The 25,968-nt window shown below is 37.0% G+C and overlaps 4 protein-coding genes across 6 annotated transcripts; 2 read left to right on the top strand and 2 right to left on the bottom strand.

Moving 5' to 3' along the window:
- Positions 1-864: 864 nt before the first annotated feature.
- On the top strand, positions 865-9,418 carry LOC120257846 (ubinuclein-1-like). 3 transcript variants are annotated; one of them, XM_039265129.1, is made up of 13 exons: positions 865-1,268; positions 2,095-2,181; positions 2,285-2,377; positions 2,932-3,008; positions 3,969-4,578; positions 5,191-5,293; positions 5,430-5,539; positions 6,583-6,669; positions 7,057-7,182; positions 7,378-7,518; positions 7,988-8,035; positions 8,330-8,431; positions 8,671-9,418. In XM_039265129.1, the coding sequence occupies exons 1-13, from the start codon at positions 1,020-1,022 to the stop codon at positions 9,157-9,159; spliced, it is 2,322 nt and encodes a 773-aa protein (XP_039121063.1). In that variant the 5' UTR covers positions 865-1,019; the 3' UTR covers positions 9,160-9,418. The 3 variants fall into 3 exon arrangements, with proteins under 3 accessions (XP_039121063.1, XP_039121062.1, XP_039121061.1); XM_039265128.1 differs by having other exon boundaries at positions 865-1,286; positions 5,206-5,293; XM_039265127.1 differs by having other exon boundaries at positions 865-1,286.
- Positions 9,419-9,427: 9 nt separating this feature from the next.
- Positions 9,428-12,630, bottom strand: LOC120257847 (farnesylcysteine lyase). Its single transcript, XM_039265130.1, has 5 exons — positions 12,007-12,630; positions 11,700-11,873; positions 10,208-10,567; positions 9,950-10,125; positions 9,428-9,865 (listed from the first exon to the last, which is right to left on the bottom strand). The coding sequence occupies exons 1-5, from the start codon at positions 12,529-12,531 to the stop codon at positions 9,601-9,603; spliced, it is 1,500 nt and encodes a 499-aa protein (XP_039121064.1). The 5' UTR covers positions 12,532-12,630; the 3' UTR covers positions 9,428-9,600.
- A 4,215-nt stretch (positions 12,631-16,845) lies between these two features.
- On the top strand, positions 16,846-20,358 carry LOC120258051. The gene is given in 8 exon segments (XM_039265392.1): positions 16,846-17,291; positions 17,293-18,470; positions 18,653-18,708; positions 18,819-19,091; positions 19,302-19,538; positions 19,615-19,734; positions 19,830-19,958; positions 20,100-20,358. Coding segments are annotated over 8 exon segments (2,433 nt in total). The 5' UTR covers positions 16,846-16,869; the 3' UTR covers positions 20,118-20,358.
- A 1,401-nt stretch (positions 20,359-21,759) lies between these two features.
- On the bottom strand, positions 21,760-25,438 carry LOC120258050 (F-box protein At5g39450-like). Its single transcript, XM_039265391.1, is given in 4 exon segments — positions 21,760-22,016; positions 22,133-22,249; positions 23,689-24,461; positions 24,463-25,438. Coding segments are annotated over 2 exon segments (1,674 nt in total). The 5' UTR covers positions 25,369-25,438; the 3' UTR covers positions 21,760-22,016; positions 22,133-22,249; positions 23,689-23,693.
- Between the last annotated feature and the right edge of the window lie 530 nt (positions 25,439-25,968).

The raw sequence follows: 25,968 nt of genomic DNA, 5'->3' as shown, positions 1-25,968 counted from the left end.
GATAGAGTAAGGAGTTTGGGAATGATTCATATAACCTAGCTCAAATAATAGAAACTAACAGCTTGTTGTGGTGGTGGTGGAATCAACTATTTCTTATTCCGTCCATAAAGTAAAATTTTAATTTAATCAGCTCAATATAAACAAAAAAAAATTACAATTAACGTCAATGTTAATATCATCATCTTAACTCAATACCCTTGTATATTTTTTTATTACCACATCCCACATCTAACTTTGGTTTTTTAAGAATCTTTCTGTTATATATATATATATATATCTTACTAACAATATATATATATAAAAGACCGGTAATTTATGGATGTCCAATAGTTATTGTTTTATTATAAATATAACCCTAGAAAGTGGGGTTAGCGTCACTAACACTATCTCCGGGGTTAGTAATAAAATAACAGTTATTAGATGGGTGATCTAATGCTGCTGTGGGGACGTCCTTAGAATCATATTCTGGAGACGTCATCTAAAACATATTATCATATGTATATATATAAACACATATAACCATATATGTTAATAAATAAATCCAAAGATATTTTTGATGTCCACTATTGAACATTTAACAAGATCACTCAAAAGTCATTTTTATGAACAAAATGATAATGATTAAAAAAACACCAAATTAAAAGAAAAACCATATGTATATTTGGATGGATTCACTTGGATTCCTAAATTGCCATCTTTATACTGACCCCACAACCCAAATAATAATAATAATAATAATAATAATAATAATAATAATAATAATAATATGTGATTATAATTTTAAAAAAATCTATGCCAAAAAAAAAACTAATAAAATAAAAATAAAAAAAAATAAAAAATAAAAAAGCAAGGTCTGATGAACGGTTTAGTTCCGGGCATGTGGCAATCCCGCCCAAGATGCTCGTCAGCAGTTAATCCCCAAATCTCTTCCCACGCTCATCATCCAAACCCTCGATCTCTTCTCCCAAATCCCAAACCCTCGTCTCCTTCTCTACATCTTCTCACGCCCTAGCATCCTCATGGATGATGAGAAGCCCGCCGTTGCTGGCCCTGCTAGGGTTCCGACCATGGTCGAAGGCCCTCCGGCTGCGTCTTCATCGGAACCGCAGAAGTTGGCCCCGGTGAATGACCAGAGGGTGAGGTTCACGGTGGAGCTGAGGCCTGGAGAGACCACCATCGTCTCATGGAAGCGGCTTCTTAAGGAGTCTGGGAGAGGCGGTGGCTCGGCCGCGGTTTCTTCTGGGGTTGATCCGGCATTCGGTGGCCAGGTCTTTTCTGGTGCTAATGTGAGGTTTTCGTCTTTATTTCCATTCGGTTTGTTATGTTTCTTGCTGCTTATTTGTGTTCTTTTTTTTTAAAAAAAAAAAAAATTTTAGTTTAGCTAGTTTTAGGGTTTGTGCGATTTGGGGATTGTCTTTAACCTTTTTATGATGATTGTGTGTTGATTTTGGCACTTTTATTGTTAATTTGTTATGGAAATTGATGTAGATGAAGGAAAGCAATGGGGCATTGATGTGGGCATTATAGGCACATTGCTGAGTTGAGTTTATTGTTTATGTTTAGAGCTTAATGATTATTTTCAACTCTATCTGGAGTAATGTGGAAGTTTCAGTAGTGATTTTGCTTGGGGAAGTTGATACAGATTTTTAGTCATGAAGGTTTCAATTGGCATTTAGGTTTTTTTGGGTCTGAAAGCTAGCACCAAGGTAGGTGACTAGGGCAATTACTTGTTGGTTGTCTTTAAAGCTTAGTAAATCACATTCTTTCTTAAGTTCAATGGCTTTGTGCTTCTTTAAGGTTGTAGGCTTGACTACTTGCTGCATGGGAGAAAAGTGGTTGATTCATGTTATGCGTTGTGCTTTTTGTCCTACTGTCTGATGCTTTGGTTATCAAATGGTCAAGTGGTACTCAGAAATTTATTCACAGTGTGGAAGTATAGACCTTGTTTAAAGTTTTTATGCAGGATATGCTGGCTTCTTCCAGGTTTTCAAGATAATTAAAATACAAAACTGGGCTTGTTCTGATACTGATGCATTTATGTTTTATGCTAAATAAAATGTTCTTGATAATGTTTGGCTTCATTATGGTTTTTAGGTTCAAGATGCAGAAGGTGAACTAAAAGATGGCCAACCATCAAATCGCTTTAGTGCCGTTATTGAGAAGATTGAACGTTTGTACATGGTATGATGTTCCATCATAAGTTTTACTCCTGTTTATGTGGTGATCTCATTGTAATGTGGCATATGTTCAATTATTTTTGTTCAATTGAATATTTTATATTTAGGGCAAGCACAGTAGCGATGAGGAAGAGCTTGATGATGTTCCTGATGATGATGAATACGATACTGAGGATTCATTCATAGATGATGCTGAGCTGGTTTGTTTGGTGCTCTTTTTTTTTTTTAATTTTAAGAGGAATGGATCATCTTTTGCTTATGTAGGTTTATTTTCTGCTTAAATAATGCATCATTGTGTTGAAAATGTCACACCGTAATTATTGTTTATTTTTTTGCAAAACATTCAATGACAAGATTAGTCTAGAAAACAAGGACTATATCTTTTTCCAACTATTGTTAACTGGCATCCTTGAAGACCCTTTTTCCTTCTGTTGTGTGAAATTAATCTAGATCATATAGCTTTTGTTAAATCGACTTATTTGTTTACCTCTTTATTCTACTCTTGACTTTGATTAAAACATCATGGAAGAGGTGTTTTTTTAGCATACAATTACCATAGGTTTTCTTAAGGGAACTCACTGTGGTTTTGATAAATTCAATGGATAAAAAAATGTCATGGTGAAGGCTTCTCCTTTTGTTCTAGACCTAAATAGATACTTGCAGTTCTTTTGATTAAGAACACATTTCTTCCATTACATATTACCATTCAGTTGTACAATTTGCACATAATTCTTCCTTGTACTTTCAATTTCAGGATGAGTATTTTCAAGTTGAAAAATCAACAACCAAGCACAATGGATATTTTGTTAATAAGGGGAAGTTGGAAAGAATGTGAGTTTCGTCTTTATTCTTCAGTTTTTTGCTTCATAATTACAACTTATGCATATGTTGTATTATTCACAAAGTTAAGCTGTTGGATGAAGATGTGTGTTTGGACATAATTTATGTTAAATGGTATCTTTTTAGTGGTGATCACACAGATTTAGATTTTTTTGTAATTAATTTTTGCTCGGCCTTATAAGAGTTAAAGTGTAAAATCATTGTAAACTTCAATGTTCTGCTTAAACCATATTGATCCACTTTAAAATATGAGACAAACAGAACTTAACTATAAGACTAATGGCACACATAGCTAAATGACTTAGTGGAGCCACATTAAGCCTCAAGTACTGTATACTTTAGTGCATTACATGCAATTATTTTAATTTGTTACTCTTATCATGCCATGTCAAGGAGTTTATGTAATTATGAAGGACATGATTCTCTGTGATTGCTATTCATCTTTATATTCTTCTATTTTAGATCTATAAGCTAGGTTATTCAAGAACATGTGTTGTCTGTGTCGTTTCTGCTTTTATTTGGCTGTGGTCTTGTAGAATGTCTGAATGATTTATTTGAAAAAGTATTGGATTTTTAGTTGAATTAAGCTTCCTTATGTGAGGGCATGTCTATTCTCATTCTTGCAAAGAATATGAAACAGAGAAGAATTAAAAAAACACATGCGATCATGTAAGCATTCATGTAGATACACTTGCATATACATGGATGCATACTAATATACGTGTATAGAGAATTTAAGTTTGATCTGATGGATTGTGATTAAACTTAAATGCAATCTTCTGATAAGATGTGCCAGGCTTCATAATATTGTTCCACAAACTCCTCTGTTGGCTTTCATTTTTGGCACTAAATATGGAAATTTCTCTTTTTAATGATCTTTTTTCTTATATTACCACCGACAAGACTATTTTTGAGTTTTTAATTTATACATGTTCTTATTTTACGCATTAGTGAACCTAGCTCCTCACCAAATCCTGAACCGAAGAAAAGGAAAAGAAAAGATTCAACAAGGAACCATAGTGAGAAGGATGGGGAGCACAATCTCAGAGAGCCTTTAAACATGGGAAACATGCGAATAAAGTCTGCTGCGCGTGATGTACCATCAACAGGGAAGAAGTCCATTCCTAGCACAGTTTTGACTCCCTTTCCTGAACATAATCAAGAAACCAAAAATCTGAAAAGTAAAGTTAATGTTCCAAGCATAGCTCATAAAAAGAGAACATTGGATCTTGATGTCAACTCGGAGAATCTGCTATACATGAAAACACCTTACAAGGTTGCTTCAACACTTCCCCCGGAATCCAAGGATTATGACAAGCAAAAGGCTGGACTCATACCATCCAGGGACTCCTACAAATCAAGAGGTCCAGTTGAATCTTCTGATGCCATGTATCCAGTACCTTGGGATAAAGCTGTTCCATCTCAGGTTGAATCTCAACCCAAGAAATTATCCAATGGGGAAACTGATACTGAAGCTTCGATGAAAATAAGACGCAAGGAAAGGAGTAGATATAGTGACTTTTCGGATTTCAATTCTTCTGCAGACATATATCATGGACAGGTAGTGGTATGAATTTTTTTGTTTAATTGTAAAAATCTTGAATTCACTAGCTGTAAGCTGAAGACTAGCTTTGCTTTATTTGACCTTTTGTAACTCTCATGATCTCTCATGCCACCGCATCATCAATTTCTCTATCACAGTATTTTTTCTCTTTGCTGGCAGTCATAAATTTGTATGGCTCCACTTCTTTTCTAAGCAAATATTTCTCTCATATAAGCTTCATTTAATGTTCCACCCTCATTGGCAGCATTGATAGGAAGTTTGCTATGTTAGAGATTGTTAACCATATTTATGTGCTTGTGTTACTAGTCATCCCAGATTGCAGTTAAAGTCAAAATTAAATAGACTAATATTAGTGATGAGGAGAATTGGTTGCTATTTGTTCTAGTAGGATGCTGATCCTTGTTCCATTGTGAGTGAGAAGTTTCCGACTTTGGTAGATGCTTATGACAAACTTTGTTCTGCCTTATGAACTCAAATCCTTACATACAAAATCTGTCTAATTATCTCATGCATACGAAGTTTTCTTTTGGATCAACACATGGTTTGAATTTGTGTGCATGGTATATCACTGTCTTTTCTTCAACATGGTTTGTTTCTGATATTTTCCAGCATTCATCATCTCAGCGGATGAAAGAAGATGCTGTTGCTGTTAGACCCAAAGGCACAACACTCGAAAGAGCAATTCGAGATTTGGAAAAGATAGTTGCAGCATGTAAGTCAGGCTGTTGCATATATAATACTTGACCATGAGGAGCTTTTCACCATGACATTCTCTTGGTGCAAAATTTACTGCTTAATCATGAGAATTTCACCATGATAAGCAGTTACTTATGTTGAAATCTTTTCAGGTAGACCACCTGACCTTAATGTTCAGGAAATTGATCCTTCAACTCAAGCCATCAAAAGGAGGCTGCCCCAAGAAGTTAAACAGAAGCTTGCAAAAGTTGCTCGATTATCGGTAATGTCCTTATACCTTATTCATCAGCTGCATAATCCCATCAAGTTTGTCCAGCTATGGGCTTTTGTCATGTCTCTCACTGCTCTTCTCAATTGTTATTTCTGCTATCTCATGCTACTCACTGTTCTTGTGTAATGTTAATGTCATCTACCACTGTGATTTGACTTCTGGAAAAAGGAAATCATGGATCCAGAACATCTTCCACTTTTGGTAAAACAAAGAAATTGTTGCATCCTATTAAAAACCAACTTACTGGCCACCTTGTTTCATGATTGTCTACCTTTATTTGTTTGGTTAAGGACATTGTAGCAATAAAAGATAATTTTAATGAAGTAAATTCTGCAGTTGTCTCACTGGATTTTTGTTTTTGCGAGTTTTGGATAAAGTAACTATCAATTACTGTAATTGCCTCCATTTCATGCAAAATACCGTCTATGTCAGGTGATTTGTCTCTGAAATTCCTTGTTATTCTGAAAGACTGATGGCTCCAATAAAGTGAATTTATACGTTCAGAGAGTTCTTATGTTTGACCTTGTGAATCTTACAAACAGATTGATTGATGTTCTTTGGCTAAACTGATATGCTGCAGTTAGATGTATGATTGGTGTTACCTATGAAAAAAATGATTAAGGGACATAGATGTATAGCGTTTTATTATGATGATTTTAGACGGGCCTTATCAACGTAGCATCATGACAACCACTATTAGGCTGTTCTCTGATAGGATTTTCATGTGGTGCCATTTTTAATGTTTCTTCTGAAAGTTTGGGTCAGTAGTTTAAGTTTTGGCTAAAAGAGTGCTTACTGAGTAAAATTTATGTTGGGGCTTGAAGTTCAGGCATGTGGTGCCATCCATGTTCACAAAAATGCAATGAATAAATTGATTTATTTGCTTTCATTTATGTTGAGCCGGAATTGTGGATTCTTCTGATTCGCTTCTATCATTTTAATGTTATGTTTCTGCATATATGCCTGCAAATATTCTTAGCTGATGTTTTCAATATTTGTAATCTGCATTTTTTACATTTTCTGTGATGTTGCAGGTCAACCACTGTAAGATTTCAAAGAACAATTTGATAGATCGCCTTATGGGTATTCTCGGCCACCTTGTGCAGCGACGGACGTTGAAGGTAAAACATAAGAAAAACATAATCATTTAGTTGACGTTATGCTACTGGGGCTCCTATTATGTGACTTGCATTCTTCACTTACCCAAAAAGCATATTATTATACTGATTTAGTAGGAGCATCATCAAAAGCCTGCCTCTTCAGCGGGAATGCCACTAATATTATTGTGTTGTCCATTTTTCCCATAAAGGTTTGATCATGGATAATATCTGTTGCTCTTTTCTTAGAATTTTCCAAGCTAGAGTATTCTTGCCTCCTTATCATTATTGATTTAGTTCTAATTTAGGTTCATAATCATGACTTTTCTGTTAAATCACCAGACTTCATTCTGTTTGGTGTTGCCTACTTTTGAATTAATATTCTAGGCTGATCTGGTTGCTTTGTCACAGAGAAACATGAAGGAAATGGTTGAATTAGGTTTATCAGCCAAACAAGAGAAAGCTTATAGATTTCAGCAGATAAAGAAAGAGGTTAATGAAATGATTAGATCACAGCCCTCACTTTTGAAGTCCAAGGTAGGTTATCTTTCAACTTGAAGTATATGCTTTCTGGTAATGAACTTGATGCTTCTATTACTTATGCTTTTACCTGTAATGTTGAGGGATGATGTATAATCCAACAGTTAATTCATTGATTCATGGGGGAAATTATTCTTGGTATTTGCACTACAGTTAAAGCATGTAGTTATCATTCTTTTTTTTTTTGAGTAGGTGGCTGAGAAACAGGATGGTTCGGCAGATGATTTTCAGGAAGCTCCTGTTACTGATGAAAAAAGAGCTCTAAAAAAAGCATTCATTATGGATAAAGCATTGGAAGACAAGATTTGTGATCTCTATGATTTGTATGTTGAGGTAATAAATGAAGTTTTAGGAATTATTCCTTTTTATTTTCATATGATTATCATGGTGGAGAGAATAGAAGGGCATACAAAATGCAGTGGTTTCACATTCTCTTACATCCATCACTTGTTTTATATTGTTGGAATAACCCTGTGATTCTTCCTTACTCATCCTTGCTTAAACATAATTTTTAGGCACAATGACAAATGCCAATTGACATTACTTTGTATTTCTGTGGGCTGCTGCCCATTGGAATTTAGGATGGTAGAAATATATTCAGAGTCTGGAAAGAAGGCTTTCTATCTTGAGTGATAAAATATGACCATTGTTTTTTTTTCTAGACATGTTAGTTATCTTCTCAATGCATTAGAATTAGTCCCATATTTTGTCAGCATGGCCTATGAATTGTTTAGTATTCGTCAGATACTTCTTCAGTTTGTTAAATGTTATGCTAATTCCCTAAACCTCTAATTCTATCCAGGGTATGGATGAAGACAAGGGGCCTCAAAGTAGGAAGCTTTATGTTGAGGTACTTAGCTCTATATTTACATGTTACAGGAAGTTGTGTAATTTGCTTTTTCAAAAATAAAGAATATTATTTCCAAAACAATAGTGTATTTTTTAACCAATTTTTCCTCGGAATAACTGCTTGTGCTTGTGGATTTCTAAAGCACGCTGTATGCTTTGCCTTTTTGTGGTTTTGGTTTTTGACAAACAATTTTATCTTGAGAATTTTGTGAACAAGTTCGCTTGCCTCTGCAATTTAAGGAAGCTCTTGTTATAGAACAAGTTCTTATGAAAACAAACAACTTCTATTTTCCAGCTTGCAGAGTTGTGGCCCAGTGGTCACATGGACAATGCTGGAATTAAAGAAGCTATATACAGGTCAAAGCAGCGGAGGAGGGCAACGTATACTCGACACAAGGTCATCTTCATCATCTTCCTCTCTTTCTCTGTGTATATGTATTTGATATACTATTCACAGGAGAGGTTCTTTTAGGGCATGGCAAAAGTTAGCCAATTTATCCACATAATTATCGGGGTGATGCATGTGTGATAGACCTCTTTGATAGTTCTTCATTCTCATTCATTACTGGAACAAGAACAAGAAATTTTTTCTGTTTACCATTTAGAAATTCACATGACACTCTTAATTCTATTCAGGTTCGTGATGAGGAAAGGATCAAGAGGAAAAGGTTGGCCTTGGCTACAAGGCCAGATGAAACTCTGAGTGCGCAAGTAAGAACTGGACAAGAGAGACCTGCTGCTGAATCCTCAAGTCAGCTTAATATCTTACCAGACAAGCAATTATCCAACCACATCAATGCTCCATTGGGAAGACCTACAGAATCAACCCAACATATGAGTGCTCAAGGGCACCATTTTGGCTCTGAAAATTACGAGAAGGCCAGAGGCAGTGGTAGTACAAACATTATGCTTACTGAGGATGGTTACTATAATGTCAAGAAAAAGGTGAAGAGAAGGCCAGAATCAGATCAAGGGGAGATCCAAGTTCATCCAGTTAAGCCCTCCTATCAAGATGGTAAAGAAAGACACAAACCGCCAAAGCAAGGCGACGATCCAAGCTCAAATAACCTTTACCGGCCCAACCTTGCATTACCTGCTCCCTCAGTTAGTGAATTTCAAAACTGATTGGAGAAGCGGCAAGGATATAATAAATTTTCTTTTCATTTCTTTTTTTCTTCTTTTTATAACTTGTTCAAGTTTAGAAGAAGAACCAAATGATGCTGAGCCATTGATATATGGACTTCAATTGGTAGTGGAGATGTTTCACTTTCTAACAGGACATTACCAAAGAAGCTTGCTTTCTCTGTTCGCCAATATCCGGCTTTGGTTTGATCATTGATGTACAGAGACATTTTAATTGTTACTTAAAAGTGGCAATTAATCAGTGCCCATCTCTATTAATGCATTTATTTTGTGAAACAACTCCAGTGTTTTCACTTGCAAGCAGTTACAGCAAAATATTCAATCAATAACTCAATAGTCCTCCTTGTTTGTACATACAACATACTTCTCTGATAGTGTTTGTATGGGCAAAGCCATACATTGGTTGTGTTACTTAATGTCTTACTATAGATCAATGTGCAGGGATTCTAAATCATTAGTATGGGCCTTTATTGTTTGTGCATCTGAATGTGAGTTTGCAAGCCTGGAGATAATAAGCCGGGCTACATTCTCTGCAGCAACTGCGCCGGTCTCTATGGCACTTGCAGCATTCTCAAAGGAATTTATGTAGTACAAATGCTGCCCGTCCAATATAATAGGTGCGAACACCTCCGGAGCTTCATAATGTGGATAAGCAGGCCAATCAATCCTGATCGTCTCCTTTATTCCGCTGTCAAAGTTCATAAATCTTATTAAAGCATTTTATGATGCATAAATAACCAGTGTTTATTACAGTTTCCTGTTGCATATTTACCTGAACATTTGATTTAGAAGATCATCAGTGACAGGAGCTCGAGAAAACATCTTATAAGTCTCCTCTTCGTCGGTGTACTTCTTCAGAACAGAAATACAGGAAAATGGAATATCAGGACTTTCAATTGTGCCTACCAAGTCTGGAACTTCTGAAGCTGACTTCAGACCGAAGAATTTCTATAAACCAACAGGGAATTTTTTTTAAGTTGATGTTCTTAGTTCACACAAGATGGATAGAGTAGAAAATCAAATTACTCACAGGGTTTATGAGGCCTCTGACAAATGTTGTGAATGTATGTTGTAATCTCCGGCTAGGAATTGAGACTGGAGGAGTAAAACTGATATCCAGCTCATCCAATGGAGTAGCAATTACCGTGATTTCACAATTGTGATCATTTCCAGCTTTCGACTTGAGGCTGTAAGAGCCTCCAGTACAAGAAACAGAAATGATCTCTTCATTGAGATATAGATTGACATCAGAATGGTTGAGAAGCCCCGCAGCAATCCGCCAATTCCCTCCCTCAACTGACCACAATCCATCATCAGAGCCAGCTAGTGAAACAGCACCAGCCAGGCCACTGATGCTCACACTCTGACCATAGTTGATTCTTGTTATAACCTGGAGAGAAGAAGCAATGTTATAAAGAATAAGAAATGCGCATATTTCAGTCACTATATGTTACTATCATAAAATTTGGACAATAATGTTTATGAATTTTTTTAATGACTCCTACTGAACTTAAGAACAATGGTGAAAGCAATTTGATGGACTGTGTAAGGATTGTATGAATTATGATTCATTTGCTCTGAACTGACCTATTATTTGATAAGTAAACAATTGTTAGCGTGAGATGTACAATTGACTACCTTCATATATGCTGAAGATTCTTGTGATGAACATAAGTTAACATACATGGATATTTAATTAACACCCTAACAGGCTATGCACCACTTTAATAGAGATAGAATTGTCCATCATGCAACACCATCAGGATAAACACATGAAACTCCTAACATTGGTTAGGAAACCTTAGCAATGAAAACTGATGCAAATGAACCTTTCAAACTGCCCAAGTTTCCATTTCATACATCTTTGCTCTTGGTAAATTCTTCCTGGAATTAAGGCACGATACCATATATGTCACCAAGCAATCATTTTCGAATGATATATTCATGTATTCCACAAAAGGATCAGGCAGTGCTTAATAAACCATCAGAGAGAATAAAAATCACAGCATATAACATCTTCATCATTTTCTAAGCTATATTATTATCAACTACCATGGTTTCATCGACAATTTAGTTTGACATGAGATGTTGTAATTACCAGTAAACGCTAATAAATGACAATTGAAAGAGATATAGAGAATGAATGAGAATTTCCGGCTAAAATAACATTTTTCGCACTAGTAATTGTTCATGAATGCACACAATGTTACCAAACACATTAAATTTCTAACTATAACAATGAGCAAAAAATAAACAGATGATTCAACAGAGAATAAATTTACAATATATAACACAATGAGAGAAATTAATATAGTTTCGCATACAATTTACTGACTCATAATTAGCCATGTCTATTGACAAATGCCAACTGAAAGAAATAAAGATCATCCAGCATAAATAAACCTCTAAGATAGAAAGAACATTTTTAGAACCAGTGATTCTTCATAAATGTGCACAATGATATGAACCACACATATGGTTTCAAACAGACAAGGAATAGAATCAACAGATACACTACTTACAGTGACAAGCTCCGATATCAGTTGCGCAGACAACCCCATTTTCTGCAGCGCCTCCTGCAGCGTTTGCTGCGTCAGCTCATACAACTTGGACCACTGTAACATCTCCTCCACTGTTGCGAACACTGGCCGTGAGTCCAACCCTTTATAGTAACCCAAGAACTTCTCCAGCATCCCCTGTGCCACAAAAACACCTCAAAAACATTCACAGAAGCAATAAAGCAAGCACCTTGCCTGCAAAACTTCACCCCATAAATACACTCTCTCAAGGAAGCAATAAAGCGAACACCTTGACTGCAAACGATCATACCTTAACAAAGGCATTCATCTTCAAAAGCGAGAATCCGTATCTCTTGAAGATCAACAGTGAGTTCAGGAGGGAATAGAGTTTCCGGTAGAGAGCGGAGCTGGACGGCGGCGGAGGCGGCAGGGTCTTGAAGATGAACTTCTCGCCGTTCCAGATGCCAAACCAAGAGTCATCATCTCCGGAAGCGGGCTTGGGTTTGTGGGGGAGGTTGAGAAGGGAAGCAAAGTGAAGGGCGTGAAGGTTCTTGGGGTGGATGATGGAGGCTCCCGCCTCGAAAACGTCTCCGCCAATGGTCACAGTGGCCATACGGCCGCCGGGATGGCCACGTCGCTCGAAGACGTGGATGTTGTCGAGGCATTGGGTGCGGGCTGGGCTAGAGCATGTGTAGTGTTTGATGAAATGCGCGAGAGAGGATCCAGCGATGCCGCTGCCGATCACGCAGATGCACGGCGGCGGAGTAGAGATCGAGGTGGGGATCGAGAGAAGGAGCGAAGCGAAGATCAAGAGGAGGAAAGCTTGAGGAGCCATGGCTACGCATCAGTGCATCGCCATCTTATGGCCATCGTTGACTGACCTTCTCGATTGGATGGCTGTGATCGAATATTTGGGCGTTGACTATTGTCATCGCTCCTCTCTCTGCCACGTGGCACTCAATGTTTCACGCTACCAAAAAAAGATCTCTGCGTGTGGGTTTACCAGACCTGATACAAAAAAATAATTTTGAAATTCAATTGTAACTGAGGGTAATTTCGTCATTGGTTACGGAAAGAAGCTCTTGCTCCCTGAGTTCCTCGATCCCTGATAGCCTCTCACAAGAAGGGATACTAGATCAAGGAGGCAATGATGCTCAGAGACCCTGCTCTTCCACCTAAGGGAGTTTTTTTTTGTTGTTGGATTATTTGTTTTCCTATGTTCTGTTCTCTCAAGATGTTTATGTTTTGTGTTTGTTTTATTAATCTTTGGTTTTATTATATTTACTAATCTAACTAAGCTTTTGGAATTGCAGGGTTATCAGGCAGGGATACAACATCTCGCATCAAGTACATGATGAGGAAATTCAACCCGAACATCTTTTGTTTGGTGGTTACACGTGCAGATAATGATAATATTGACAAATTTTGTTCAAAACTTGGAGGTAAGTGGGCTTGGGCTGCTATTGTGGCTGATGGTTACTCAGGAAAAATAATTGTTACTTGGCAAAACAATATGGGCAAGGTTACTCCTCTGGTCAAAATGAGGTATGCTTTGCATCTTGTTGTTACCACTAATAAAGATGAGTCTTGAATCCTCTATGTAGTCTATAGTCATATTCGGATCCATGATCAATATTCTATTTGGCAAGAGTTTTCTGGTATGGCTTCCCTAAACCTTTTTTGGATTCTTATAAGTGATTTTAACATTGTTGTTTCCTTAAATGAGTTTCAGGGTGATTCTCAAATTTATTATCGTCATAAAGCCCGTGTTTATTCTGATTTCATCGCCTCAAATAACTATTTGGAAGTGAATTTTACCGGTTCAATGTTTACTTGGTGTAATAATCAATTTAAAATAGCTAGGAAGTGGGCTTGGCTTGATAGGGGCTTGCTCAATTCCCGCCGTAATGCCCTTTTGACTCTTATTTTGTTTAGCATCTTCCATTTTCAAAAAAAGAAAATCTTCCATTTTGATAATTTTTTATTAAAGTATATCAGTTGCCATTCTGCGGTAAGAGAGGCTTGGAACTTCCAAGCTCACTCCAATTCAATGTGTGCCTTCTCTCACCTCATTGCTCATGCCAGGTCTAAGCTTATTTCTTGGAAAATCAGTGGTTTGAATTCTATTGAGACTAACCTTAACATGCTTGAGTTGGAAATTGTTGAAGCTGAAGCAGCTGAAGCTTCAAATGATTCTAACGGCACTTCTTTTAGATACCTTACTTCTCTTTATAATAATCATTTGGTGCTTCAAAGGCAGAACTCAACTAAATGGGGCTCAAAGAGCAAGACTCTTGTCGGTTTAATGTGGTGATCAGAATACTAGTTTCTTTCATAACTCAATCCGTTTTTGCAATCATCATAATTCTATTTCTCTTATTTCTAATTATAATGGAAATTGTTTAACTGATCGTCAGGATGGTAAGAAAGTTTTTTTTGTAAATTCTTCTCTAATCTTTGGACTAAATTTACTGACAACCAGTGGCAAAGCCAGACAATTTATTAAGTAATGTCAATATATAAGTATAATATCATTACGTGTAATATAAAGGAAACATGTATATGCACAAGCATATATAAAATAGTTATGTTAAAACAATATAAACTTATAAATAATAAAAAATAAGAAATTTTGTTTAAAAACTTATATTAAAAAATTAATTTAAAAGACTAAAAATTGAAACTCATATTAGAACTTAATCAAACTATTTAATTAGCTTTTGACTGTGAAAAAAACGTATCATGATTAAATGTTAAATTTTAAAATTAAAAAAATTAGGCAAAATGATAAAGACAAAAATGATGGTTTTAGTTTTATATTTTCTAAAGTTGTTAAAAAAAAATATATGGTTCTTTATAATTTAATTTTTATATAATAACCCATAAGTTTTTCATAATTTTTTTTTGCACATAGAACCCCTAATTTTCTAATATTATGGGGTCAATTTATAAATTTTCCCAAAATAATATATATATATATATATATATATATATATATTTTAAATATTTCTAAAATTTTTGTGGGGTCATTTGACCCCACAAAACCCAATGTAGCTCTGCTCACAACACTGTTTTAGATGTTCTTCAAGCTTTCCTGGATGATTTGCCCTTGATCTCCTCGGCGACTACAAGCAGTCAGTTAGTCAGTCAGTGAAGTCACAGTCAATTAGTCAGTGAAGTCACAAAAAATGAGATTTTTCATGCTCTTTAGTCCCTTCCCTATGGTAGGAGCCTTAGTCCAGATGGCTTGAATGCTGAATTTTTAGAATAATATTGGGGACTCTCTCTTTGAGACTACCAAATATTTTTTTTTTATAATTCTGTGATTCTTAAAGCTTAGGGCAGGACTTTTGTCACACTCATCCCCATCTAATCCTAAGCTTATTTTTTTATTATCGACCGATATCTCTTTGTAATGTGTGCTATAAGATTATTTCAAAAATCTTAGCAAATCGGTTAAGAGTAACAAAATGTAGGGGTTCTTAAATTGAACTTTGATGGAGCTTCAGGATGCTAGTCAAGAGTTGCTAGTATTGGAGGAGTTTTTAGAGACCATGAAGGTCGCTTCGTTCTAGCCTATGCAGGACACATAGGAAAGGCTACATGCTCAATAGCCGAATTAATTGCAGCAAATAGTGGACTTGAAATTGCTCTTGCTAAAAACTAGCCAGATATTCTGATTGAAGGTGATGCCAAGTCTGTTATTGATCATATTATTTTGCCTTAGATTATTGGTTGAGAACATTGTGGCTTTGATTATGATTGCAGTCATTTTAATAATATTATTGCCTTACAAAGTGGTTCACACTATGGATAGAGACTTTAAAACCCCCATAATGTTGGTTGAGTTGGATATTGAAAAAAAGCTTATGATACTTTGATTTGGAATGCTATACTTGCTACCCTTTACAGGATGAATTTTCCTAGTAGATGGATCTCTTGGATTGAAACTTGCATTAGTTCTACCTCCTTTTCTTTGTTAATAAACAAACATCCCACCTCTTGGATGAACTCTTCTAGAGTTAGACATGAGGACTGTTCGAAATCTGACTACTCTTTTAGAACTTTGCAATGATAACTCAGATGATACTCGGCTTTAACCCTACTCTTAGAAACAATTTTAATCATCTCATTTACGCAGGATGTGATTATTATAACTCCGGCGACTAGAAAATCTGCTAGTAACATTAACCTGTGTTTTTTTTATTATCTGGTCAATGAGCTAATAGACTAAAATCTAAAATCTATTTTTCTTTCAGATTTAATAGTAGATTGAAAAAAGAAGTATTTGTGACATTCTCTGATGTAGGGACTGAGTAAATTGAGGACTACAAAAAAAATTGAAATATCAGAGGAACTATAGGGAATATTTAAAAAATTACATAGACTAATAAATAATTATAGATATATAAGTTAAATACATTGTTTTAGTAATATGGGCCCATAAACTTTTCAAAAAATAAGATTTTTAATAAACTATACATCTCAACTGGTATTGAAAAAGTTGTATTTTTTAAGCATTAATAATAATAAAATTATATATTATTTTAAAAATTCATTAAAAATAGTTATAAATTTTTTTATTTTATTATCTTAATATTATATAATAAAAAATTTATAATACTAAAAAATTTTAATCCATCTATATTTATGACGTAAATTTATACCATATATATATATATATATGGACCTCACTTTACAAAATATTAAATCCGCCACTGTATTTGAATCCTCGTTAAAATTTTTTATAGGCAGTTTAAAATTTAAATGATGGATGACGATTCCACCGATTTGTGCATGATTATGCCTTTCTTAGTGCCACGTTGGATGATGGAGGAGCCGGCCGCGGCTTTTGAAAAAGTGGACGCCGTAGAGCCATTGGGTGCCGGTTGGAGCATGTGTAATGTTTGATGAAATGCTCTAGAAAGGATCCGGTGATGCCGCTACCGATCACACAGACACGCGGCGCCGGAGTGGAGATCAAGATGGGGATCGAGAGGAGGAGAGCTTGAGGAGCACCCGTGGCCATTTTGCTTCAATGCTTCGTTGACTGATGTTCTCGATTGGAGGATGATCGAAGAGCTACGAGAGTGTTGAGATTCGTGTTCGCGCCGGCAGCAACCTATAAAAACCCTAATAAAGGTTTTTAATCGCCGGAGATTAATCGGAAACCATGGAGGTGCCGGAGTGCCCAGTGTGTCTTCAGCCCTACGACACCGCTCTCGCCGTCCCGCGCGTGCTTGCTTGTGGCCATACCTTCTGTGATCCCTGCATTGCGTCTCTCCCCTTGCGCCCCTCTCTTCCCGTCGCCGCCGCACGGTGCCCTATCTGCTCCCAGATCGTCCCTCTTTCCTCTCTCCCTAAAAACCTCGATCTTCTTCGCTTCGCCTCGCCTCCAAAACCTAACCTTAAGCCTGACTCTGGTTCTACGAACTCCCGAATTCCCCCTGAATTCCTCCCTGTCTCATTCCCTCAATCCTTCGTCTCCGAATGGAGCCCTTTTGTGCTCCCACGAAGCTCAATCTCCTACTCAAAGTGTTCGATTTCGTCGCAGTTAGGGCCTCCATGGTTCTGTGACGAGGGTTGGAAGGTCAGCTTTTTCAAAATCGGCGTCTCTCCCAAAGGATCCTGAGAGCTTTCGTCTCAGCTACAGTACGCGGTTGATGGATTTTTTATCAAAGCTGAGAGATGAAACAAGGACCCGGTTAGGGTTTCTGATCAAGGCTTCATGGAGGCATCGACGTGGGATTTCTAGGATTTTGGGGGTTTGGATGGATTCTGATAGGGAGGAAGAGGAAGCCTCCAGTGTCTTCTTGGTTTCTGAGCGGCTTCAGCGAGGAACAATGGCGACTGAGAACGGAGAGCAGCTTGGGACTTTGATTGCGGGGATGGAGCTATGTGAGGGTTTGATGGGATTGCATTCAGATGGGATTGCTTGCGGGTGCTTGGGGGATTCCTGCTTTGGCTTCGATGAATTTGGGCATTGTGTTGTAGATTTGGATGGAATTTTGAAGACGGGGGAGAGGATTCAGAAGGGTTTGAGGATGAAGAAAGGCTTGGACTTGGATGAATTGGGAGCTTTTGTTGCCCCAGAGGTGCTTGTTCAAATGCCTGACCGGAACTGCTCCTCTGGTGATGCCTTTGATGGTTCAATTGCTTGTGCTGCAGATGTGTGGTCATTGTCCTGCACCTTGATTGCGTTTTTTGGAGGTTCATTGCTTGAAGGTTATAGTTCTTTGCTTTTGAGGGTAACTGACGACAATTTTGTGCAATTATTTGTGTCTTGGTATGAGGCTTGGAGTGAGCAAGTTTCCTCCAAACTTGAAGCTTTGTTGCATGAGAAAAAGTATGAGGCTTTGCTTGGAATGATCAAGTTGTGCCTCAATTTTCACCCAGAGGATCGGCCTCATGTTTCTGATATATGGCATTGCATTAAGGATCTGTTCAATGGACTTCATGTGAATGATCAGGCTAGCTCTTACACAGAGATACTTGTAGCAAAAGATAAGTCTTCACATTGTTTAGTTCTCCGGGAATTGTTCGTTGGATCTGAAGGAGATGCTGGCTTATTATTGGCTCAAGACAGCAGTGGCATCTTGGAGGCTGTTTCTGCTAGTGAAGGTTTGCTTGCAAGCAAGAGAAACTGCAATGAAGAACACTTGCCACAAGAGAATGCAAATGGAGAGCACCTTGTCGAGAGACTACACGGAGGTGGTGCTAAATCAATCAGCCTCCATGGTCACAATGACTCTGTCACAGGATTAGCCATTGGAGGTAGTATTCTTGTGCTGCTGCCAGTGATTGCTATAGTTCATTCTTTTGATTCTCCGAAATATGATTAGCTTTAGTCACTGGTAAATGCTTGATTTTATTACTTTACCTCTTTTTTGGCTTTTGTTGGAGGAATTTTTTTTAGGTCTTCCTTTGACAAAACAATTCTTTTTTGGCGTTTGTAGGAGGATTTCTTTTTAGCTCTTCCTTTGACAAAACAATAAATGTATGGTCCCTACAGGTATATACTTGAAAGGTACTTGATTTAGTTCAGATTCAAAGAAATTGTTGGAATTATTCATTAGCATACAATCAACATTCATGATTGTTGATTGTTTGTGCCTTATTCAGGATTTTTCTCATGTACAAACCCTGAGAGCTCATGCACACAGAGTCATGGCTATTCTTGTGGTGGAAAGTGGCGAACCATTATGCATTAGTGGTGATAGTGGAAGTGGCATTTGTATATGGCGCATTGGAACTTCCCTCACCCAAGAACCATTGAAGAAATGGTATGAACATAACGATTGGCGTTATAGTGGTATTCATGCATTGGCAGTTTCAGGAACAGGATACCTCTACAGCGGCAGCGGAGACAAGTCCATAAAAGCATGGTCTTTGCAGGTATGACATTTCTAATCTTTGTCATATAATAGTTCTGGGTTCTATTTGTTTATGTGAAAGAATGCAAATCAGCTGAACTATTGATTGGTAATTCCGAAGTAAAATTGCCGAAGCAGAGTTATAAGAAAGAGTTCTTCAAGTGTTTGAATAAAATTTTCAGCAAAGCTATTTATGCTTTAATTTTCTCTTTTTTTAAATCTTTTTTCTTAGGACTATTCGCTTTTGTGCACAATGAATGCCCACAAGTCTACTGTATCTGCCTTAGCAGTAGCTGGCGGAATTCTTTACAGTGGAAGTTGGGACGGGACCATTCGCTTATGGTGGATTACTGATCATAGCCCTTTAATAACACTAGGAGAAGATGCACCGGAAAATTTGAACCCTGTTCTGTCCCTCTGCGTTCACTGCAATATACTAGCTTCATCTTACGAAAATGGAAATTTAAAGGTTTGTGCTACTATGCTAGTTCTTGATGATTATTTCACTGTAAACATTTTGATCTTATAATCTTCACTCCAATCAGATTTGGAGAAATGAGACACTTGTGAAAACCATGCAAATTCAAAATGGTTCTCTTTTTGCTCTTGACATTGATACAAAGTGGCTGTTCACTGGAGGTTGGAATAAAATCATCGATATTCAGGTTTGTCATCATATATATATATAAATAATTGTAATTCATAGGAGCACAATGCAGTTGTATGCAAAGGCCTCATTATGTTTAAGTTTGTTGTATAGGAATTGTCGGAAAATGATTTAGAAGTGGACATCAAACCTCTTGCTTCAATCAATTGTGATTCGGTTATTACTTGCTTGTTACATTGGCATGGAAAGCTTTTCGTAGGACTTGGTAATAAGGAAATCAAGGTATGATCATCATTGTTATCTTAGCTCTAAGTTGTAAGAGCATACACTTTTATTCTTTTTATTTCTAAATATGTTTTGTTTTTCAGTGAAATTATATGATTCATTATGTTAAATTCAATCTTGCTTGCCTTTTCTTGTTAGGTGTATTGCGCTGGATGATAAATCAATGCATCAATTTTTGGGACCTTTATGCTCACGTAGAACTCTGGTTGGTATGCAGTGCACTGATCCTCTTTCTTTTTGATTGAGTGTGGCTGGAATTACTTTTTTAAGATAATGTCAATAAGCAATAAAGAAAAATGTTGGTATATTCATGTGAAATTGGGTTTTTTTGCTAATATACCCCTTTGTAAAAAAAATATTAACTTGTATAACCTACAAAACTGATTCTTTTAAATTATGTTTTTATTTGTGTAGTTTGATGGTTTAGAATTCATTTTGGATTTTTTCAATTTAAATTTATCAAGTTACTGATTATAGATGTTATTAAAAGTTATTAATTATATTTATTTAGATAATTAAATCATAGAAGAAAAAAAAGAAAGTTGTTTACCATAATTTCATTATTCATATGCAGTATAAGAATAACTAAAAAAAAAACGGGTGTCCTGACCCATTAATTGTGTCCGCATTTATATCTATGTTTATATACCAATAAACCATAAATATTTGCATATGGTATTCAATAAAAACATCTCAAAAGATTTCTATCCATTTTCATTATTCACGTTAGGTATAATTTTAAAAACTGATTTTTATTAGAGGTAATGGCTTATGCCATATTAATTTAATTGGTTATAAGTATTAGATATAAGATAGTATTAACCATTATCTTCACATTTGATAAATAAATAACAAATTAAAAATTATTTAAAAAAATTAAATTAAATGTAAACATGCTATATAATAAACTTTTATCATCCCTAACCCTTTTAAGAATAAGTAATTTGTCTTGTAAGAGCAGGGCCCTTCTGAAATCCTATTTAAGCTCAGCCTTGAAGACAGAGTGAGCCCACGTGCGGCCGGCTCCTGTATTACTCGATATGGGACTATTACTCATAAAAATAAATGACGTGGCAAAAAAAAAGGCAAAATAGGTACTTCTCAATTATGATTTTTTTTCTCTTTAATTTAATGGTTTTTTTTTTTTAAAAAAAATCCATATCTCAATATATTACTTTGTATCTATATTTTCTATTGCTTGTATAGATTCAAAATACATATAATTTGTGGTCAAAGGGATTTTTTTAAAAATATTTTTAAATCAAGAAAAAGCTTATGTATTAAATTATTGGTGGTGTCTGCGAAAATTGTCCCAATACTATTAACACCATGTTTGTTTGGGGACATCAATTATTCCCCATATTAGGGTAAGCACCATACAATCATTTTATAAAAATTTAACTATTTAAAAAATATATTTAATAATTCATTTTTAAAAATTATAAATATTAATAAACAATCATTATTATTATAAAATAAAATTTTAATTATAAAATATATAATTTTTATTAGCAATAATTAAGTCAAATTTTGATCAACTCAAAAAAATTTTTTGTCCACCCTAATATTAATCTCATAACTCCACACTTTTATCCTCTGATCAAACATTCCCTAAAAACTACTTGCATACATTTTTCGCTAGATAGTACCCAAATTAATATAATATCTAAATAGAACAATATTTTTTTATATTTTTTTAATTTTTGAATGACCACAAACCTAAGTCAAGCTTGAAAATGACAAGTTTGGTAAAAGGTCCCATGCATCTTACAAACTTTCCATTATTTTCACACAAGCGTTTGTTCAAACGTGCAAACTTATCCATTTGAAGTTTCTTTGTCTTTTCCCGGGTGACTTGAAAAAAAAAAATGTTCTTTCTCGGATGGATACACACAACTAAAGAAAAATAATTTTATTCTAATTCTAATCCAACATCGGATAGAGTCCACATGATGACTTGAAATACAAATACTGTACATACAAACTAGTTTTTCAAAACATACCTTCTGATTCTTCTTAACAAACAACTGCAAAGTTTCATCATTTGATGATGATCTGGAAAACCAAATAAAATGACTTCTGTTATCATCTTATTTGAACAAAAGAGCTTCATCAAAGATCTAACATTCAGTTTCAAGTAGTTATTATTTGGCACTGAGAAAGAATATAACCTTTTTCTTCGGAAAAGAAAGGAAATTCAGAAACTCTGAACTTGGGCGAGCCTTTGTGACAATCTCAAATGATTCTAGAATAAGAACTAATTTAAAAGTTGTTCCCATCAGTAATGCCTGCCATTTAAGAGACAATTTCAGCATATCGGTTGTATGAAAAGACTAAAAATGAAAGGGATGATGTTCTTCTTCACATTGCTGCTGTCTAGCACATTTGGAACCATATGACAGGTGAATAAAAGACATGGTTTCAGTGACAGTGAACTCCCATAGTAGAGTGCAGCAATAAATGAACAAAAGGTAAGTAATGTCATAGATGATCATGAAATAATTAATATATGTAGATATATTACCAGCACCAACCAATTAATGACAAGGCAAAGAAAACCATTGACAGTAAAATTTTCTCCTCCATAACTTCTTGAAAAATTCACAAATTGGTAAAATTAATATGAGCAGGCTAATTAACATAACCTTAAAATTTACAAAGGGCTTTTCATAAGGCAGGCAAACCAAAAGAAAAATACGCACATGCTTGAGGTGTCCTTGCAAGGTGTTCTGTATACAAAAAAAGATACAAACATAGAAGCAAGTGCTGAATTTCAAAAGTGGTAAAAAACAATGCCTTTAAAATAAGTAACGAATCAAATTAGGTGCTAGTCATCATTTGGCTGCAATAGACTGAGAGCTGATGACCTTCATGACCAAAGGTCAAAGAAAGGAGAAACCAAATTTTAGCCAACAAGGGACAAAACATTCATGCAACATGTGTATTTGTAATAACAGCGTATGTTGCACACAAAAAATTTCAGCTAGTACTAATGCTATTGCTAGCCTCAGCGGTTGACAAATCAATCCAAACAATAAAGCAAATCAAGAGCATATAACTTTCACTATAGTTGCGTCATTATAATCTCTTTTGGAGGATTTCTGTACAGTCATTGAGTTCATGCTCATCTAATTCTGTTTTGTATGTCCTGATTCTTGGCACCCATTCCCCATTAGATAGAAAAGTAAGCTAAAAAGATGGGGAGGCCTTATAATGAAGGAAGACTAGCCAACAAAAAGCGCAAGGCTCAGTTATATAGGCCTCGGTACGATAAGTTAAATTAACTTCTTGGTTTACTAGAGTAATCTAACTTGAGTAATACAACTGCAATTGGTCGGTTCTCCCAATTCAAATCAAATAAACAAAGAATACAGGGCAAGTGAATTGCATGTAAAAACCATAGCTAGCTACCAATAGCAGGCCTTGAACTAATATTGAAAATTTAATCTTGGACTATGACCATGAACCATAGAGGCAATTGTCAACAGGCAAATAGTATCAAAGCCAAAGAATTTTAGGGAGGCTCGTATAGCAATTTTGCATCCAATTTAACTAGGAGATCAAATAGTCCCAAAAGAAAAACTTCCTAGTGTTACTGCCTTAACAATTATTTCCAAAAACATTGCAACCAAATTTAATGCAGACAATGACTTGGAAACACATTGTGGAACTATAAACCTAGGTAATGCTGATATGGAGTTCAGAATTAGGAGAAAACAAATCAAACCTTGCTTAAGACGAATAAGTTGGATTGCTAGGAAATCCGGCAAACACGTTTGAGTATGACTTTGTAAGGTAGGCAAAGTTGGCAATGGGGGGTAGTGCAGGCACTCGTTCCCCTTTCTTCAAAAGCTCTTCCAAGTTCAACCTCTCCAACGTCAAGACCACCTTGGTATCCCTCCACACAAATGCTATGAGCCCATTATGCGTCACAAACAAAGATCCCGGCTTTGACCCAGGATACCGAAATCCATAACCATTCGCAATACCCTCTCCCTTGTAAGCATGCTTCACTTCCACTTGGTGTGAATCCCCATCCTTCACCCATGGAAAAGGGTCCACTGCTGGCTCTCCAACCTTAACAATGAACATAGCAGACCCATTGGGGTGAAGCACATAATGTGTTCCCTCTAATATCTTAGTGGCAATCAAAAGAAGCTGCCCATCAGACTCCTCATAAGAAAGCAACAAGAAGAACAGAGCTTTGCCAGGCTTATCTTCCGAAGCTCTGCCCGGAGGCCAGCCGAATGTCCCACCCCACAAGCCTGCATACTCCCTGCCAGTCTCTGGCTTCTGCATTGGCAATTTATACAAAGCAAACTTGTTACCGTGCATATTTGGCCATGCCCGATACGTCGACAGCTTCATCTGAGCCCCGCGCAAGCTCAGCCCAATTGTATCACCTGATCGGAGGAAATCCTGCAAAGAGATATGCTTGCTCTCCCCATTAATGTTCATGGAGCTAGTCTTGGTTCCATTCAAAGACCTGGACTTTCCTAACAAGCTCATCAACCCAAAATACCCAGCCATGGAGAAATCCTGGCTGTCTCCTCCTCCAGTTGCCGGCAACCTCGGAATCGTCCGACGCTTTCCGACCAACCCCGCTCAAATTCGACTCTGCAACGCACCGATCGATCCGGCCATTGTGAGCTTTATGCGTGTCAAGAAGCCAAGACATCCGCATCTGCAGCAACGAATCGTCCTCGTCACGGTGCCGAAGCATCGGCGCGGAAGCCAGATTGGGGGGAACCGCGATCCGAACTCGCTTAGCAACAAAATCAAGAACCCGCCGGCGGTCACCGAAGGAAAGGCGAACGAAACCCGGGGGGGACGGACTCTGGCTCTGGGCATCGACTTCAAGGAGGAGGACGTTGGAATCGGGATGAACCATGGAGACGGATCCCGGGTGAACGGAGTCGCCGGCGCCGTGGAGAAAAAATAGAGGGGGACTCAAGCAGTCCTGCGGATTGGGGAGGATCTCAAAGACGGGGGCGAAGAGAAGAGGTCCCGATTCAAGGCCAAGAGATGGGAGTTCTTGGGGGATAATCCGGAAGGCAAGGAGGGAAGGAAGATGACCCCAGAGAGCGAGCACGGCGTTACCGAGCTCGGGGTTCTGGTGAGCCCAGAGACCGAGAAGAGGGGAGAGAGAGAGAACGAAGCGGAAGAGCAAGAGATAGGAGGGGAAGGATACACGCCATACAGGTAGGAGATGGGGCGGAGGAGACGTCGGTAGGATGAGGCATTGGGCGAGCCAGCACTTCTCAGACAAGGTGATGGCGCGGTGGAGCGCACGGCAGGTCTGCGCCAGCGCGCAGAGATCTCGCGCACGCAGCAACGAGGAGATCATCGCGAGGACATCCTCCGGCATCGCCAGCAAAGCCTCGGAGCCACACCGGCTTTCCGCCATTGCTGAGCTCGAGAAGCAAAGAGTGAGAAGAACTGAGATCTAAGAACGAGGAAAAACGTTGAACATTGACTTAAACTTTGTGCCCATATTTGCAAATTTTACCTCTATAACTTTTCATATTTACTGTTTAATCCTCGAGTTATATTGCTTTTCAGGGGTGTATCTGCATAAAAAAAGCTTTCATTTCACTATGTCTGTTTCTAGACAGGGTTGGTGTAACCAAACTGACGTGGCATGGGTTAATTGGCTTTAAGTAATGGGTCCCAGATTATGGAACCAATGACTTGCTGACACGAATGGTGGATGGTGTTTGGGATTGAGTTTTGATTCGTTGAGTTGGGGGTGGGAAATATCTAGTCTAGACTCTAGAGAGGTGTGGGTACAAGTTTTGATAATGGAGTGAGTGGATTTATGATTCCACAATGGCGACTGGAATGTGAATGGTGGTCTTCCATTTAGCCTTTTATTAAAGAAATGGTTCCATAGTGGATAAATAAATTCCCTCCCCTTTGTTTTTTTTTTTTAAATCACAATTTTACCTTCCAAGTCATTGTTACTAGTTTTTTTCTTTATTTTTTTCAAAAATAAAAAAATTATATA

The sequence above is a fragment of the Dioscorea cayenensis genome, chromosome 4, assembly GCF_009730915.1.
Source record: "Dioscorea cayenensis subsp. rotundata cultivar TDr96_F1 chromosome 4, TDr96_F1_v2_PseudoChromosome.rev07_lg8_w22 25.fasta, whole genome shotgun sequence".
NCBI lineage: Eukaryota > Viridiplantae > Streptophyta > Magnoliopsida > Dioscoreales > Dioscoreaceae > Dioscorea > Dioscorea cayenensis.
This window is presented reverse-complemented; position numbering and strand designations above follow the sequence as displayed.

What these genes read in the sequence shown, in the direction of transcription:
- LOC120257847 (XM_039265130.1), bottom strand. Translation starts at nt 12,531, where the DNA reads ATGGCTCCTCAAGCTTTCCTCCTCTTGATCTTCGCTTCGCTCCTTCTC. An exon ending in TCAGAGGCCTCATAAACCCT is followed by an intron (nt 10,126 to 10,207) that starts GTGAGTAATTTG and finishes GTTGGTTTATAG; the next exon opens with AAATTCTTCGGTCTGAAGTC. An exon ending in CTTCTAAATCAAATGTTCAG is followed by an intron (nt 9,866 to 9,949) that starts GTAAATATGCAA and finishes GAACTTTGACAG; the next exon opens with CGGAATAAAGGAGACGATCA.
- LOC120257846 (XM_039265127.1), top strand. Translation starts at nt 1,020, where the DNA reads ATGGATGATGAGAAGCCCGCCGTTGCTGGCCCTGCTAGGGTTCCGACC. An exon ending in AAGGGGAAGTTGGAAAGAAT is followed by an intron (nt 3,009 to 3,968) that starts GTGAGTTTCGTC and finishes TTTACGCATTAG; the next exon opens with TGAACCTAGCTCCTCACCAA. An exon ending in CAACGTATACTCGACACAAG is followed by an intron (nt 8,432 to 8,670) that starts GTCATCTTCATC and finishes AATTCTATTCAG; the next exon opens with GTTCGTGATGAGGAAAGGAT.